Source organism: Schistocerca americana, chromosome 5, assembly GCF_021461395.2.
Source record: "Schistocerca americana isolate TAMUIC-IGC-003095 chromosome 5, iqSchAmer2.1, whole genome shotgun sequence".
Lineage (NCBI taxonomy): Eukaryota > Metazoa > Arthropoda > Insecta > Orthoptera > Acrididae > Schistocerca > Schistocerca americana.
The window spans coordinates 50,179,175-50,196,322 of NC_060123.1; the positions used below are offsets into that span (position 1 = coordinate 50,179,175).

At 43.4% G+C, this 17,148-nt stretch overlaps 1 protein-coding gene across 1 annotated transcript in view; it reads right to left on the reverse strand.

Moving 5' to 3' along the window:
• LOC124616001 (neuronal acetylcholine receptor subunit alpha-10-like) overlaps positions 1-16,559 on the reverse strand; it is a 209,666-nt gene extending 193,107 nt beyond the window's left edge. The window contains exon 1 of the mRNA XM_047144212.1: positions 16,445-16,559. Coding sequence (XP_047000168.1) covers positions 16,445-16,529 — 85 coding nt within the window. The 5' untranslated portion in view covers positions 16,530-16,559. The remainder of the gene's footprint in view (positions 1-16,444) is intronic.
• Between the last annotated feature and the right edge of the window lie 589 nt (positions 16,560-17,148).

The window sequence follows — 17,148 nt, forward strand, 5'->3', positions numbered from 1 at the left end:
AATCCTGTCTTTCTGGCAAAAAGAGGTAAAGTACCTGAAGATTTTCGTCATGTGGCTGTAGAGGAGCATCAACCCATTTTAGGACAAACCTACTGGACGTGCCGTCATTGTAGTACAAAGCTGCGGAAAAGAGCACTCGCTGTGTTTGTACATATTGTCAAATACCATTGTGCATAGACCCATGTTTCAGAAAATTTCATGGCAAGTAATTGTGAACAATCATTGTAACAAGAGAAGTAAGTTTATCAAATAAATATGACATACATTGAAAAAGTTGTTTTTGTCATTTAACTCCAAGGAAGGGCAGTGGGAAGAATACTTCCCACCTTGTTGTGTGACCTCACTTTCACAGTTGGAGCAAATCTGATATTCTGTATGATAAATATACCTATCTATTAACTACTATCTGCTCTCCATTCATTAAAAAAAACTACTCAATAATTTTGCCCACGAAAGGGTTAAAGAACACAAAATATCCAGAATTGGCGATTTTTACAGAAGCTCGAACGTTAGCGCGGACTTCAGAGTGAGACACTTTTCATAGTTCACACAGCAAAACTCTGTCTCGAAATCTGGCCGAAAATTCAGAGAGACTCTGGTGATATATAAAGCATACCAGCAATAAGAACCAATCAGTACCTTAACTGTACGATAGCAGTGATAATGTTACCGATAACATCGCTGCTGCAGTGGCGTTACTAAACACAGATATTCGTAACACATTCACCGAGGAGGATGTAATACGTACTCCTGAATTCTAATGAAGAACAGTTGACAACATGAGTAATTTAGAAGCAGATACCCGCAGTGTAGCAAAGCAACGTAAGTCACATACAAAGGCAGATCTATCAATCCAGGTTATAAACGATTTCGATTCCTTTCTGAGTATGCTGATGAAACGGCTCAACTTTTAACAATCTCACGGCAAGAGAAACCCATACATAGAGAGTGGAAGGCTGTACAGATCACACTAATGCAGAGGAAACGAAATGGAAGTCATCCCACGAATTATAACTCATATGATCGATATCAATTTAACGATTTTGTAACACACAGACACTCCTTTGGAGCGTTATGAAGTAGACCGAAGAAGACGATTTATTGACACAATACTACACATTGTGAACAAAAGTATCCAGACACCTAGCTGAAAATGACTTACAAGCTCGTAGTGTGCTCCATCGGTAATGCTGGAATTCAATATGGTGTTGGCCCACCCTTAGAGTTGATGTCAACTTCCACTCTCGCAGGCATATGTTCAGTCAGGTTCTGGAAGGTTTCCTGGGGAATGGCAGCCCATTCTTCACGGAGTGCTGCCCTGAGGAGTGTTATTGATGTCGGTCGGTGAGGCCCGGCACGGAGTCGGATTCCAAAACAACCGAAACTTGTTCTATAGGATTCAGGTCAGGACTCTGCAGGCCAGTCCACTACCGGGATGTTATTGTCGTGTAACCAGTCCGCCATAGGCCGTGAATTATGAACAGGTGATCGATCGTGTTGAAAGATGCAATCGCCATCCCCGAATTGCTCTTCAACAGTGGGAAACAAGAAGGTGCTTAAAACATCAGTGTAGGACTGTGATGTGATGGTGCCACGCAAAGCAACAAGGGTTGCAAGCCCTCTCCATGAAAAACACGACCACACCATAGCACCACCGCCTCGAAATTTTACTGTTGGCACTACGCACTCTGGCAGATGACATTCACCGGGCATTCGCCATACTCACACCCTGCCATCGGACTGCCACATTGTGTACCGTGATTCGTCACTCCACACGTTTCTCCACTATTCAATAGTCCAATGTTTACGCTTGTTACACGAAGCGAGGCGTCGTTTGGCATTTACCACCGTGATCTGTGGTTTATGAGCAGCCGCTCGGCCATGAAATCCAAGTTTTCTCAACTCCCGCCTAACTGTCATAGTACTTGCAGTGGATCCTGATGCAGTTTGGAATTGCTGTGTTATGGTCTGGATACATGTCGGCCTATTACACATTACGACCCTCTTCAACCGCCGGCGGTCTCTGTCAGTCAACAGACGAGGTCGGCCTGTATGCTTTTGTGCTGTACGTGGCCCTTCACGTTTCCACTTCACTATCACATCGGAAACAGTTGACCAAGGGATGTTAAGGAGTGTGGAAATCTCTCATAAATCTCTTATTTAGGGCTCACCACTCAGTTTCCTATCTGACATGTAACACCCAATCACCTGACCACGTTCGAAGTCCGGGAGTTCCGCGGAGCGCCCCATTCTGCTCTCTCACGATGTCTAATGACTACTGAGGTCGGTGATATGGAGTATCTGGCAGTAGGTGACAGCACACGGCACCTAATATAAAAAACGTATGTTTTAGGGCTGTCCGGATACTTTTGATCACATAGTGGAGCACGGGCTCGGAAAATCTCGTGGTTGTGAAACACAACTGGATTTCTGGATTTATAGACTGTAGGAAATACTGCAACCAGCTACGGGTTTTCTTGAAACGATTTTATTATGCTATTACTAGTTTCGGACTATGACTTCTACATTTGTATAAACCTGCAAAGCCCTCCTTCACATATTATAGGTCAGATAGGAAACTGAGTGGTGAGCTCTAAATAAAAAATCTAAGTAATGAGGCAGAAGGAAAAATTAGTTTGACCATTATTAAAATATTAACTTGTGTAGTTGCTCTGCCGGCCGGAGTGGCCGAGCGGTTATAGGCGCTACAGTGTGGAACCGCGCGGCCGCTACGGTCGTAGGTTCGAATCCTGCCTCGGGCATGGCTGTGTGTGATATCCTTAGGTTAGCTAGGTTTAAGTTGTTCTAAGTTCTAGGGGACTGATGACCTCCGAAGTTAAGTCCCATAGTGCTCAGAGCCATTTGAACCATTTTTTGTAATTGCTCTTACGTATTTAGGGGTAATATGTATATCTATGCCGTTTTAGGGCATTTGAATGTGAAATCTATTTTGTTTTATTGAATGTGAAATATGTTTTGTTATATTAATAAAGACGGTGCTGAGACTTTTGCATTCCTTACTGATATATCACGTGACCAGAAGCTTGCCCTGTTGGTTGATGTTTTGTAGGAGAAGAGGAGAGATGCAGAACAGCAACAGTGATGGACGTAAAATGAGGTTTGATTCAATTTTTACTACAAATTGAGTACTGATGATAGGTATTATTTGATTAATAATTTCAAGTGCTTCTACAGGTAAAGAAGGTTTCAAGGCGTCCAATGAAGAAGAATAAGAGGGTTCTAGTTGATGCTGGAATTCGGAAGAAGTGGTCATTTTAGTATTTTTGTGGTATTGAAGTAACTGTGACTTTGTAGGGAGTCATGTGTAGTTGCTTAAAGGGTAGATCATCAGATTATAGCTCCAGGAAATAAAATTTGTGATTTGAATCTCATTTACTGTTCAATGTGTCATTATACTGTGATACGATACAGGAATCTTGTTTACTTCTGTTTTGTTTGTGTCATGGTTATCTCATAATGTTGTTTACTTCCGTTAACTGTCCAGCCACATAGCGAACCTTGTGTATGTTATTGTGAATTGCAAAGAATTTATCTAGTTACAACCAATTTTGTATAACATAGAGAGTCCATCTTGAAAGATGATGGGTGTAAATAATGTATATACACTCCTGGAAATTGAAATAAGAACACCGTGAATTCATTGTCCCAGGAAGGGGAAACTTTATTGACGCATTCCTGGGGTCAGATATATCACATGATCACACTGACAGAACCACAGGCACATAGACACAGGCAACAGAGCATGCACAATGTCGGCACTAGTACAGTGTATATCCACCTTTCGCAGCAATGCAGGCTGCTATTCTTCCATGGAGACGATCGTAAAGATGCTGGATGTAGTCCTGTGGAACGGCTTGCCATGCCATTTCCACCTGGCGCCTCAGTTGGACCAGCGTTCGTGCTGGACGTGCAGACCGCGTGAGACGACGCTTCATCCAGTCCCAAACATGCTCAATGGGGGACAGATCCGGAGATCTTGCTGGCCAGGGTAGTTGACTTACACCTTCTAGAGCACGTTGGGTGGCACGGGATACATGCGGACGTGCATTGTCCTGTTGGAACAGCAAGTTCCCTTGCCGGTCTAGGAATGGTAGAACGATGGGTTCGATGACGGTTTGGATGTACCGTGCACTATTCAGTGTCCCCTCGACGATCACCAGTGGTGTACGGCCAGTGTAGGAGATCGCTCCCCACACCATGATGCCGGGTGTTGGCCCTGTGTGCCTCGGTCGTATGCAGTCCTGATTGTGGCGCTCACCTGCACGGCGCCAAACACGCATACGACCATCATTGGCACCAAGGCAGAAGCGACTCTCATCGCTGAAGACGACACGTCTCCATTCGTCCCTCCATTCACGCCTGTCGCGACACCACTGGAGGCGGGCTGCACGATGTTGGGGCTTGAGCGGAAGACGGCCTAACGGTGTGCGGGACCGTAGCCCAGCTTCATGGAGACGGTTGCGAATGGTCCTCGCCGATACCCCAGGAGCAACAGTGTCCCTAATTTGCTGGGAAGTGGCGGTGCGGTCCCCTACGGTACTGCGTAGGATCCTACGGTCTTGGCGTGCATCCGTGCGTCGCTGCGGTCCGGTCCCAAGTTGTCGGGCACGTGCACCTTCCGCCGACCACTGGCGACAACGTCGATGTACTGTGGAGACCTCACGCCCCACGTGTTGAGCAATTCGGCGGTACGTCCACGCGGCCTCCCGCATGCCCACTATACGCCCTCGCTCAAAGTCCGTCAACTGCACATACGGTTCACGTCCACGCTGTCGCGGCATGCTACCAGTGTTAAAGACTGCGATGGAGCTCCGTATGCCACGGCAAACTGGCTGACACTGACGGCGGCGGTGCACAAATGCTGCGCAGCTAGCGCCATTCGACGGCCAACACTGCGGTTCCTGGTGTGTCCGCTGTGCCGTGCGTGTGATCATTGCTTGTACAGCCCTCTCGCAGTGTCCGGAGCAAGTATGGTAGGTCTGACACACCGGTGTCAATGTGTTCTTTTTTCCATTTCCAGGAGTGTATATGTGCCATATGAGGCCGTAAGATCAATTTTTTTTTTTAACTTTCATGACTCGACCTACGTAGTCGATGGCAGGACACAGCCACAGACATTACCGCATACAGTTTGCCTGAGATGTGTTGACTTAGGTCATAGGTGCCTCACCTTTTTGAAAAGTACAGGAAACAATCGATCTGCCAAGCAGTATGGAATTCGGCACGTAACAGGCGCCTGGGTTCCCTGATGAGTTGCTAGCTGCATTATTGACGTGAAACTATGGATGATGTAGTCCATGGGCCCTTCACAAGAAAACCGCAGCAAATCTGCTAATCCTGGAGCACGTCAAGGACTGTTTCACATACAGGGGTTGGACAAAAATATGGAAACTCAGTGAGAAATATATGTCATGAACATAAATGCCAATGCTAACCAAGCCCGCAGATAGCGCTGTTGTATTTGACCACGAACGCCCCCTGTGCAATGTCCTCAATATGTACCGGATGGTTTCCCTATTTAACACGTTATAACACCGAAACTTTTTTTACCGTACGAGGAGTAAATTTGGTAGCATTAATGTCAGTGTCATGGCGAAGAGAAATCATGCAGAATCAATTCAATTGTAACCCTTTTAATGTGATGCTACGGTGTCATCATATCAGTACATACCGGTACCATTACTGCTAAAAAAGGGCTGAATATGGCTCCCATCAGTGTCCAGATGAGTCTGAAAGAGCGCAGGACTGCATTCTGCACAGCAGAACGAAGCCTGTTCGTGGTATGCTGGCTACCTCTCCTAACACGTTACGCTTCAGATCAGCACATGTGTGAATGTTCCCGGGGTAAACCCTTTCTTCGTGTAGCCCCACAACCAGAAATCTCAGGAAGTGAGGTCACATGATCGTGGCGACCAAGCATTTGGAAAACGATTGAGTGATAATTGGATCGTTTCCATATGTGTTTTGGAGAAGCAGGTAAACTTCACGAGCGATGTGCGGTGTGGCCCCGTCTTGCTTGAAAACTGTTGGGTTCAACACGTCTCTCTCCTGTAGGGCGGGTATGACACGCTGGCGAAGCATATCGCAGTAACGCTGACCTCTTTGGTGCTTGAGCGCCAACCTGTTGAAAAACGAATGGACCAATGTTGAACGTAGCCGTGAAGTCACACCATACGGTGACACGTTCACCATACAGTGGAACTTCATGCATAGTCACTGGAGCTGAAGGTCCCCACACTCGGCAATTATGTGTGTTCACCTTACCCGTCACAGAAAAATGTGTTTTGCCCGTGCATATGATGACCCTGAGCGAGCCCTCGTCATCGTTCAACATTACAAGAAAGTGGAGAGCGAAGTCAACAGGTCGTCGTGCGTCCTGTGGTGCAAGCTGCCGCACGATGTGGATCTTGTATGGATACCATTTGACAATGGTTGGAGGCACGTTCCGTACAGTGGACCACGGGATGTTCAACTGTCGTGACACAGCACGTGCACTGCCTGACGATCGGGAATTGCTCGCAGCGTTGTCTGCCATAGGAGCAGCGATTTCGTCAACCACCTGTGGTGCAATCGGTCGTCGGCCTCTTCCCTGAGCGACGCCCAGTTCTCCAGTTGATTCGAACTTGCCCATCATGCTCCGCCCAGCAGGTGGAGGAACAGGACCCTTTCGTAACCTTTTCAGCCGGCGATATTTTCGAAGTGCAGCTGCAGCACTGCTGTTGTTTTGATAATACAGCTTCACCAATAATGCCCTGCTCCTTTTGTCCAAACTCATGTTGACACGTCAAAAGTGCCCTGAGATTTGTCAGGTGTGGGATACTATGAATCAGATGACTGATCACGGCTCCTAGTGGCCATAGATGGAACTAAACGGTGGCGCTGTGATGCATGGGAATCATGCACCCCACATTCTGGGCATTAATACTACCAACTTCGGTACTCGTTAGGTAATTAGTTTCCATGTTATAATGCGTAATATAACCAAAGTTTAATTATGAGCGCCCTGTACAAGCGTTAGTCGAGGCCGGAGCAGAATTCTGTGTAGTTGTGAGAGCATTGTATCACAACTAAATCAATTGGTGCTTATATGGCGGGTGATTCCTCAATCAAGGAAACCGAAGTATTTCATGTTCCAAGAGACACCATATGGAAGATTTAAACGGCATGTAGCGAAAGTGCGCAAACATCATTGTTTCAAAACCAGTCCTCAGTCGAAGCCATAAAACCTGGTATATGGAGCAATGGTGTGATATCATTTGGTTGGATGGGTCTTGTTTCACATTGTTTCCAACTTCTGGGCAAATTTACGTCTCAAGAGTGGAACATGGCGGGGGTTCACTAATGATTTGGACAGCCACATGGTGGGATTCCCTGGACCTCACGATTACTCTGCATGGTGCCATTACTACAAACGATAAAGTGACCATTTTGGCTGATCACCCATGGTACAGTGTTTGTTCTCCAGTGGTGGTGCTGTGTAGCAAGACGACAGGGCACCTATTCATACAGCTGGCGCAGTCCAAGACTGGTTTTGTAAGCACAAGGAAGAAATTTCGAGTCTCACCTGGCCACAGCAGATCTCAATTTCATTAAGCATTTCTAGTCTAGTTTGGAGAGAAGGGTTCTTGATCACTATCCAACTAGAGCATCGTTGCCTGAGCATGCCGTTATTCTGCGAGAAGAATGGTATAAGATTTTCTTTAAACGGCACAGGGCCTCATTTATCCATTCCGAGACGACTGGAAGCTGTTTCAATGCCAATGCGTTTCCTACAACTTATTAGGAATGATTATGTATTGCACTTTTGGTGTTTCCATATTTTTGACAAGTACAGTAACGAGTACAGCTAAAGGCTTTAATATTTACATTTATGTTGATCTTTATTGGTGGCACATCATGTAGTTAGCCACATGCATCTGGTGTGGTATACTCATTTCTAATCATAATGAGTTATTGACTGCAGAGAAGTATCTCCGAATGAATGTAGAGTCGCTGTGTTAAGTCTGTCTTCTATAGTATTTTATGCTAATTAGTATTCTATTACAATTCAATCTAAGTCTTTGAATCAGTCAATGTGAATGGTTAGTGTACTTAATTTATATACGATAATGCAGAAGAGACAGAACATTAATCATTTCAAGTCTGAGATGCATTATCAGTCAAGAACTTTATTGGTGAAGATGATATTGCAACAGCTTTTTTTTACAACTGTTGTGTCACAATCGATTTAAAAGTTATTTGACTATCCTTGGCCAATGTTACCTTGTATGAGTAGAATTGATACGTGTAGCAGTTTAAAAGAAACTATTAAACTCATAAAATTATTTGGTCTTTGTGTTCTCTTTTCAATAACATTGATGTATGCATACACTTACATAAATCATCTACACACCATAATGTCTAGTCTCATTGATATATGACTAGAATAATGACATCTTTTACTTAAAAATCTGTATTTATGATATTGTACATATGTACGTTTTACCACTTATCCTGTACATAAACATGATTAATTTCTATATTTATTGTTATACTTTAAAATCAAATTTTCCTCAGCACATGTAGCCAACAGAGAACTTTGAGAGTTATTTCTTTTAATGTTAATCAATTTAATTTGAGCCATTTTATTTCTTAGTTATTCAATTTAACCCATATTTACTTATTATTTTACTTAATGTCAGGTTACTCAATTTTAAATTCAAGTTTCAAATATGAGATGCAAATGGCCTAATTTTTGTATTAACAGACTTGAAAGTCTTGCCATAATGTATTAACACCATTTAGCCTATATTTTAGGAAATCATGTCACAGAATTGGATAATATCAAGCCAGAAGGCACTGCCTTGAGGTTACCCTGGTTTATTTTTCATTTAATACTCATTTTAATTAATGTTCTTATTAAACAACTTTTTTTTTTGAAAATTTGTTAGGATATGATGTGCCAGTTTACAATGTCCTCTAGTGGTCTCCTCCACAGCACATTGCCAATCTGTTTAATTTACAAAGGAAGGTGTGATAATAGTTGCCTGTTCATTTGACACTTTAATTTCTACTCATTATATTTTGCTGTTAGTAGATCACGATATTTATCTACGCAATACTTTTTGCATAACTGCTGTAATGAGTTTCGGTTAATCGGTAGAACATTATGAGGAATATCTTTCCATGGGCACTTTGTGTAGTGTTGCATCTTTGAGGAGTAAGTTTTTTTCTACCATTGGGGAGCCTTCATGTACTGGAAGCCGCAGGCTGTTTCTGAATTTTCATTCGCCATTTGGTTAGTTTCTAGTGCCCTGTTTGGAGGAGCCCTGTGTTCCATCTTGGGAGAAAGACTGCCTTTCTCTGGCGGCTATCTGGGCAGATGTGGAGATTCTATAATGACAAAAGAATTGAGTGAGACCAGTCATTTACCATAGTGAAATTCAGGCAGGCAGAAACGTACCTGTGGGTGGTAAAATGGATACTCATACGCTGATCATACTTGAATGAATTGAATCTAATTATAGCAATAAAAAATATGTTGTGTGGCTAGGGCCTCCCGTCGGGTCGACCGTTCGCCGGGTGCAGGTCTTTCAAGTTGACGCCACTTCGGCGACCTACCCGTCGAATTATAGCAATTCATATTATCTTTTCAACTGATCATACTACAAATTCAAAGTTTTCACCATTTCCTAAATTATGAAATAGTTAAAGCTTTGTTCAAAATCGTGGAGTGGGAACGCGATGTTCCAGTTACTTGTCGTGAATTTTGAGTTTTGTATTTTTAGCTATAGGATCCATGTAGGCTCGGATGTCATTTACCTATTTTTAATAACAATATATACATTCATGAATCTATTTATTCCGGAATTATTTCGATCTAAATCACATGATAGTGCCAGTCTGCATGGCGGCCTTCTTGTTGTGTACTGTGGTTTTGCCTCACAGTCCATAAGTATTCTGGGGTACCCAAAACCACATATTTAATGACAGTCACAAACTATAGGTAATAAGTAAGTTTTCTCTGGTTTCAGCGCAGACAAGGTAGATCGACATGTGCTGTTTCGATGAATGTTGCTTGCTAAATACTGTGTAGAGTGAGCTCGCATATTTCAGTGAGGTTGAATGAAGAAGATATTCACGAACTGTCCTCTGAGGTTTTAATTACTCTTTGTATTTAAAGTCAGTGGTTACCATAGAGAGAAAACGTTCTCATTGTACAGATGAACGATATGCACAGAAAGCTAACACTTGCTCTCTTTTGGATCACCGTCTGCATGGATCGTTATTCACTGTGTAGTATTCAAATAGTTGCCACGCAAGCCCATTATTTCGGTTTGCTGAATCATGAAAGTGTACATGTATGTAACAAACTTTACGAGTCAGACTGCATTTACAAATTGTTACTTGGGACACAGAATTAGCATCATTAATTTTTTCTTTTTGCATAGCCTGAAGCCATTCCGTAGAAATGTTAAACACGTGAGGCAATACTGACCTTACGACTTATCTTAGAAAATAGATTAAGGAAAGGCAAACTTACGTTTCTAGCATTTGTAGACTTAGAGAAAGCTTTTGACAATGTTGACTGGAATACTCTCTTTCAAATTCTAAAGGTGGCAGGGGTAAAATACAGGGAGCGAAAGGCTATTTACAATTTGTACAGAAACCAGATGGCAGTTATAAGAGTTGAGGGGCATGAAAGGGAAGCAGTGGTTGGGAAGGGAGTGAGACAGGGTTGTAGCCTCTCCCCGATGTTATTCAATCTGTATATTGAGAAAGCAGTAATGGAAACAAAAGAAAATTTGGAGTAGGTATTAAAATCCATGGAGAAGAAATAAAAACTTTGAGGTTCATCGATGACATTGTAATTCTGTCAGAGACAGCAAAGAACTTGGAAGAGCAGTTGAGTGGAATGGACAGTGTCGTGAAAGGAGGATATAAGATGAACATCAATAAAAGCAAAACGAGGATAACGGAATGTAGTCGAATTAAGACGGGTGAGGCTGAGGGAATTAGATTAGGAAATGAGACACTTAAAATAGTAAAGGAGTTTTGCTATTTGGGTAGCAAAATAACTGATGATGGTCGAAGTAGAGAGGATACAAAATGTAGACTGGCAATGGCAAGGAAAGCGTTTCTGAAGAAGTGAAATTTGTTAACATCGAGTATAGATTTAAGTGTCAGGAAGTCGTTTCTGAAAGTATTTGTATGGAGTGTAGCCATGTATGGAAGTGAAACGTGGACAATAAATAGTTTGGACAAGAAGAGAATAGATGCTTTCGAAATGTGGTGCTACAGAAGAATGCTGAAGATTAGGTGGGTAGATCATGTAACTAATGAGGAGGTATTGAATAGGATTGTAGAGAAGAGAAGTGTGTGGCACAACTTGACTAGAAGAAGGGATCGGTTGGTAGGACATGTGTTGTGGCATCAAGGGATCACAAATTTAGCATTGGAGGGCAGCGTGGAGGGTAAAAAATCGTAGACGGAGACCAAGAGATGAATACAGTAAGCAGATTCAGTAGGATGTAGGCTGTAGTAGGTACTGGGAGATAAAGAAGGTTGCACAGGATAGAGTAGCATGGAGAGCTGCATCAAACCAGTCTCAGGACTGAAGACCACAACAACAACAACAACAGCCTGAAGGTTTCAGGCTTAACTATGACGAATTACGGGAGCAGTCATTGCTTCTTAGCACGATACGTCTTTCACAGTTCAGACCACAAAACTCTCGTAACTCTTGCTGAAGCGTTCGCCGACGACTGTTAATGCGTTTCCGGCCTCATCTTCGAAGAAGTACGGATCAGTTGAGCTCTCAGACCAAATCCCACACCATACTGTCACTGATTGTGGATGTAATAGCTTTCTCATACTTAATCTAGGGTATTATGTCTCAGAACCTGCCATTTTGTTTGTTCACGAAGCCATTCAACAGAAAGAGTGCTTCGCCAATGAACTTTATTTTCTTGATGAAATTTTTGTCTACACTTTTTTTACAGGTGCTCAAAGGGTACGTGCTCGGCGCTTATCGTGATCGTTTGGTTTCAGTTCTTGTGTCATTTGAGTTTTACTGACCGAAATGTGCACATCTTCTTTTAAAATTCGATTTGTGATGGTTCTGGGAATATCCCTTTTTTGTGAACGTCAGCGATTCGATTTCTTCGGACCTACAGCAGCATTAACACTAACTGTAGCGATGTTTTCCGCAGAACGAGTAACACGAGGAAGACTGAAGGGTTTAATGCCCACAACTGGACCTGGTTTCTCCAATATAGCAATTACTCTCATCATAACCGACTTATTCGGTGCAGTACGTTGATGAACTAACATTTCACGGAGTTCGCTGACAGGCTCTGCGCAACGTCCAACGCATTTACAAATAGTTTTCACTAAGACAACAGGCTGTTTCTTCGTGAAGCGCTCCATTACTAACCACAATGAAAACAGACGAAATTCATGAAACGTTCAGTGCTGCTAACTTACCAGAATAGAAATGTCGAGCATTTCAAAAGCTGCGTCCTTCTTGGACAGCCTTAATATTCAAAGTATTAGTTATTGTTTCTCAAGGCTTTCGGAGTTCCAGAAGGTAATTTATCCCCAGTTCTTGCAGTTGATACTGGTTTGGTTAAAGTGCCACCAACTATTACTACCGTATGTTCAGGCTATATCCGTGTTATCGAGTTTAGGTTGCCTTTGGGTGACTACAATCGATGTGTCTGCATTCGGTCGCCGTTAAAAACGACGATTATTAATCTAAGACCTAAAACTGGTGACGCTGTTGGTTCGTAGTCGGATTTATTGTGAACCTCGCCAGATCTAAAATTCCTTTGCTTTTAAATCCGTCTTTTTGGTAAACTTTCCATGTATCGCCAAAAAAAGTCAAAATTTATCAGACAACGATGAGCAATGCACCACGGTACCACACACAAATAAAATACTTAAGCACACCTTTCGAAACATTTACAAAGGTCCATTTTGTCCCTCAGTGTCAAATTCGTATGTTAAGATGTGTCCACAGAGACGTTCCTTCACAAAGTATTCTAAGATTATCTACTCCAATGAGTGAAGCAGCACGACATAGAAAAACTAGGACAAATTCATATTTCAGAAACTTCTAAGAGTAGCCCTCTCAGCAGATGGGTGGACTGTTTATCGACATAACGCACTCGAATTTTTCAAGCAAGGCAAATTTACACATATGCCTAAGTGGAACGGACCTATTAACACAATCATTTTGAGTTGTGTAATTACATGTATGCAGGCCACCAACACAGGGGTAGTACATAAAAACGTAAGGTAATTTAGGTAATATACGGCTAGTTTTCAAGAGAATTTTGTTATTCATAGGGATTTTTATTTTCCAAGCAATTTTATATCTTCTAAGAAGGTACTTTCTAAGAGATTCTTCGATTCTAAGATGATTTTTGCTTTCCAAGAGAAATGTTAGTCTCCAAGATTTTTAATTTTCAACAGAATTTTAAATTACTAGGAGCATTGAAACTTCCTGGCAGATTAAAACTGTGTGCCCGCCCGGGACACGAACTCGGGACCTTTGCCTTTCGCGGGCAAGTGCTCTACCAACTGAGCTACCGAAGCACGACTCACGCCCGGTACTCACAGCTTTACTTCTGCCAGTACCTCGTCTCCTACCTTCCAAACTTTACAGAAGCTTTTTAAACACAGTGCTGCATAAGAATGCTGGAGATTAGATGGGTAGATCGCATTATCAATGGGGACATACTGAATAGAATTAGTGAGAGAATAATTTTGTGGCACAACTTAACTAGGACGGACCGATTGATATGATACATGCCGAGACATCAAGGTGTCATGAGGTTAGTATTAGTGGGAAGTGGTAGTGGGGCAGTGGGAGTGAAAACGGTAGAGGGGAAAAAAAAGATAAACACAGAAAGCAGTTTCGGAAGGATGTAGTTGCAGTAGTAATTTGAAGATGAAAATGCTTGCATTGGATGGATGTTGTGTACATAGTTCCCCGTAATCAGTACGTACACAACTTTCCCAATAGAGCGCGTCCCGCTGAGCACAACAGCGCAGGCGCAGCGCTCGTCCATCTCCACACTACGAGATGGCGCTGTCATAGAGATGGACCAAATTCTGCCTCCGCCGATCCACGTATTAATATGTAACGCAGCCAATGAGATTGCTGCTAACATAGAACCTTCTGTCCTCGCTGATCACACTCACGCAGTGATACCTGAACGCGCGAGGTATTATAACGAGTGTACAGATCTCCAATTAATCAGTCGACATTAGTCTGCATTAGTCTATAGTCAAGATTCAGTCTGCGCCTAATAAGATTACCATATTCCTGTACATAGCCATGAAGATAAATGTATAGACACTTTTGTCAAGTATCAGAGATATATGTGAGAATAAGATTAACGCACCAAGACCAAAGGAACTTCAGATTGTCCATTGTAAATAGCATCCAGAATCAAGTTAAAATGTGTGTGAAAATTAAGTTCTGTTTAAAGTTGGTCACCGTCAATGTGCTACTCTAAGCGTGCAAGTGACATTTCTATCGTCTGACCTAACGGCAGAAGATAAACACGCCACGATAAAACCACGAGACATATTGCTGGCGCTCGCCTACTTCGTTAGAGCGACAAGTCAAATAATCTGATGGTGTGTGTACCGAAGGTCTTACAGTACGCACACCACAATAGAGTAGCATAGAGAGCTGCATCAGACCACTGAAGATCACAACAACACAACTGGTACAAACATAAATGAAGATAAAAATCAGGCGATTTGCAATTCGTTTTTGATGTTACTAGAGACCACTGTCTCTCATACTAAAATGAATTTGAGATTTTGCCGGTGAAGCTCGGGTTGATGCTGTAGGCCAGGGGTCACCAAACTTTTTAGTCTGCGCACCACATTGACTCCTCCACGAAGTCATAAGGGCCAAGATCTACCTAGGGGGATTAAAGCACCCTAGCACTCCACGATCACCGTAATGTAAGACTAAAGGAAAGATGAAATCGCAAAAATCTAAGGTTGTGGGAATAGCTAGCACTGAGACGATCTACGATTTTTATTTAATTACATAATTTTGATTGGTGGACGTACCTGACCGAAATTCTGGCGTATTTTGTTCTGGCGAATTTCACCGACAAAAGAGTACGTCACTGCACATTCTTCACGAAAGCGTCCTGCAAAGTTAACGAAATGTCAAAATCATTGTTAGCAACGCTATTACTGCAACACGTAACAGAGGTAGAGTATGTCAACGCGTAGTTATTTCAAGCGGCGCAACAACAAGTTTAGTTATGTAATCTGGTAGCGAATATCAGAGCCAATGTCACGGTGTATTGGTCGCGATAGGCCTCGAAACACTATTGTTGGCGGGCCGGATACCGGGAATATCCGGACAGCCTTACGCGGGCCGGTTTTCCGGCACTCGCGGGCCGGTTTCTGCCCACGGGCCGTAGTTTGGAGACCCCTGTTGTTGTTGTTGTTGTTGTTGTGGTCTTCAGTCCTGAGACTGGTTTGATGCAACTCTCCATGCTAATCTATCCTGTACAAGCTCTTTCATCTCCCAGTACCTAATGCAACCTACATCCTTCTGAATCTGCTTAGTGTATTCATCTCTTGGTCTCCCTCAACGATTTTTACCCTCCACGCTGCCCTCCAATGCTAACTTTGTGATCCCTTGATGCCTCAGGACATGTCCTACCAACCGATCCCTTCTTCTAGTCAAGTTGTGCCACAAACTTCTTTTCTCCCCAATCCTATTCAATACCTCCTCATTAGTTACGTGATCTACCCACCTAATCTTCAACATTCTTCTGTAGCACCACATTTCGAAAGCTTCTATTCTCTCCTTCCACCTTTCTGCTTTCCCCTCTTTGCTTAGAACTGGGTTTCCATCTGAGCTCTTGATATTCATACAAGTGGCTCTCTTTTCTCCAAAGGTCCCTTTAATTTTCCTGTAGGCTGTACCTATCTTACCCCTAGTGAGATAAGCCTCTACATCCTTACATTTGTCCTCTAGCCATGCCTGCTTAGCCATTTTGCACTTCCTGTCGATCTCATTTTTGAGACGTTTGTATTCCTTTTTGCCCGCTTCATTTACTGCATTTTTATATTTTCTCCCTTCATCAATTAAATTCAATATTTCTTCTGTTACCCAAGGATTTCTACTAGCCCTCATTTTTTAACCTATTTGATCCTCTGCTGTCTTCACTATTGCATCCCTCAAAGCTACCCATTATTCTTCTACTGTATTTCTTTCCCCCATTCCTATCAATTGTTCCCTTATGTAGGCAGTCATTATTCCCTCGTTCAGTACACGAGTGGAGTGAGCAGAAAAACAGTGTTAGTAGCACGAAGTACCCTACGCCACGCACTGCACATCGGCTGTGCTGTGTACTGGTATACAAAGATGCAGATGCGGAGCAGTCACTGGGCTACAGACCTGGCTGGATGTCCGCTCTAGCCGAGGCTAACAGCAGCAACGGCAGCAGCAGCAGTAGCAGCAGGAGGGCGTCCGCCGAAGCCATGGCCGCTGTCAGACTGGCTGCGGGGGCGGAGGCGGCGGCGGCCCCCGTGATACGGCTCAGCGCGGCGCGGCACCGCCCCCAGAGATCGCACCGACGATTACCGCCGCCCGCTCGCTACCAGCGAGGGCTACCGTGTCCGACAGCACGGGAATTCTAAGCGTGCAGATACGTCGCACCTGCAGCCACGACTACCAGACCAAAGATATCCGGTCACCCTAATGCAGTGCAGAGTGGACTATTAGATCAACTTTTGATGCCGTAAGGAACTGTCATGTACAGCGATCCTAGCCTATAAGGAAGGAGAGGCACACAACAGTCTGTCGCAATCAGGTTAGCTTTTATTATATCTACATCCATACTCCAAAAGCCAACTGACGATGTGTGGCGGAGGGTACCTTGAGTACCTCTACCGGTTCTCCCTTCTATTCCAGTCTCGCATTGTTCGTGGAAAGAAGGATTGTCGGTATGCCTCTGTGTGGCCTCCAATCTCTCTGATTTTATCCTCATGGTCTCTTTGCGAGATATACGTAGGAGGGAGCAATATACTGCTTGATTCCTCGCTGAAGGTATGTTCTCGAAACTTCAACAAAAGCACGTGCCGAGCTACTGAGCGTCTCTC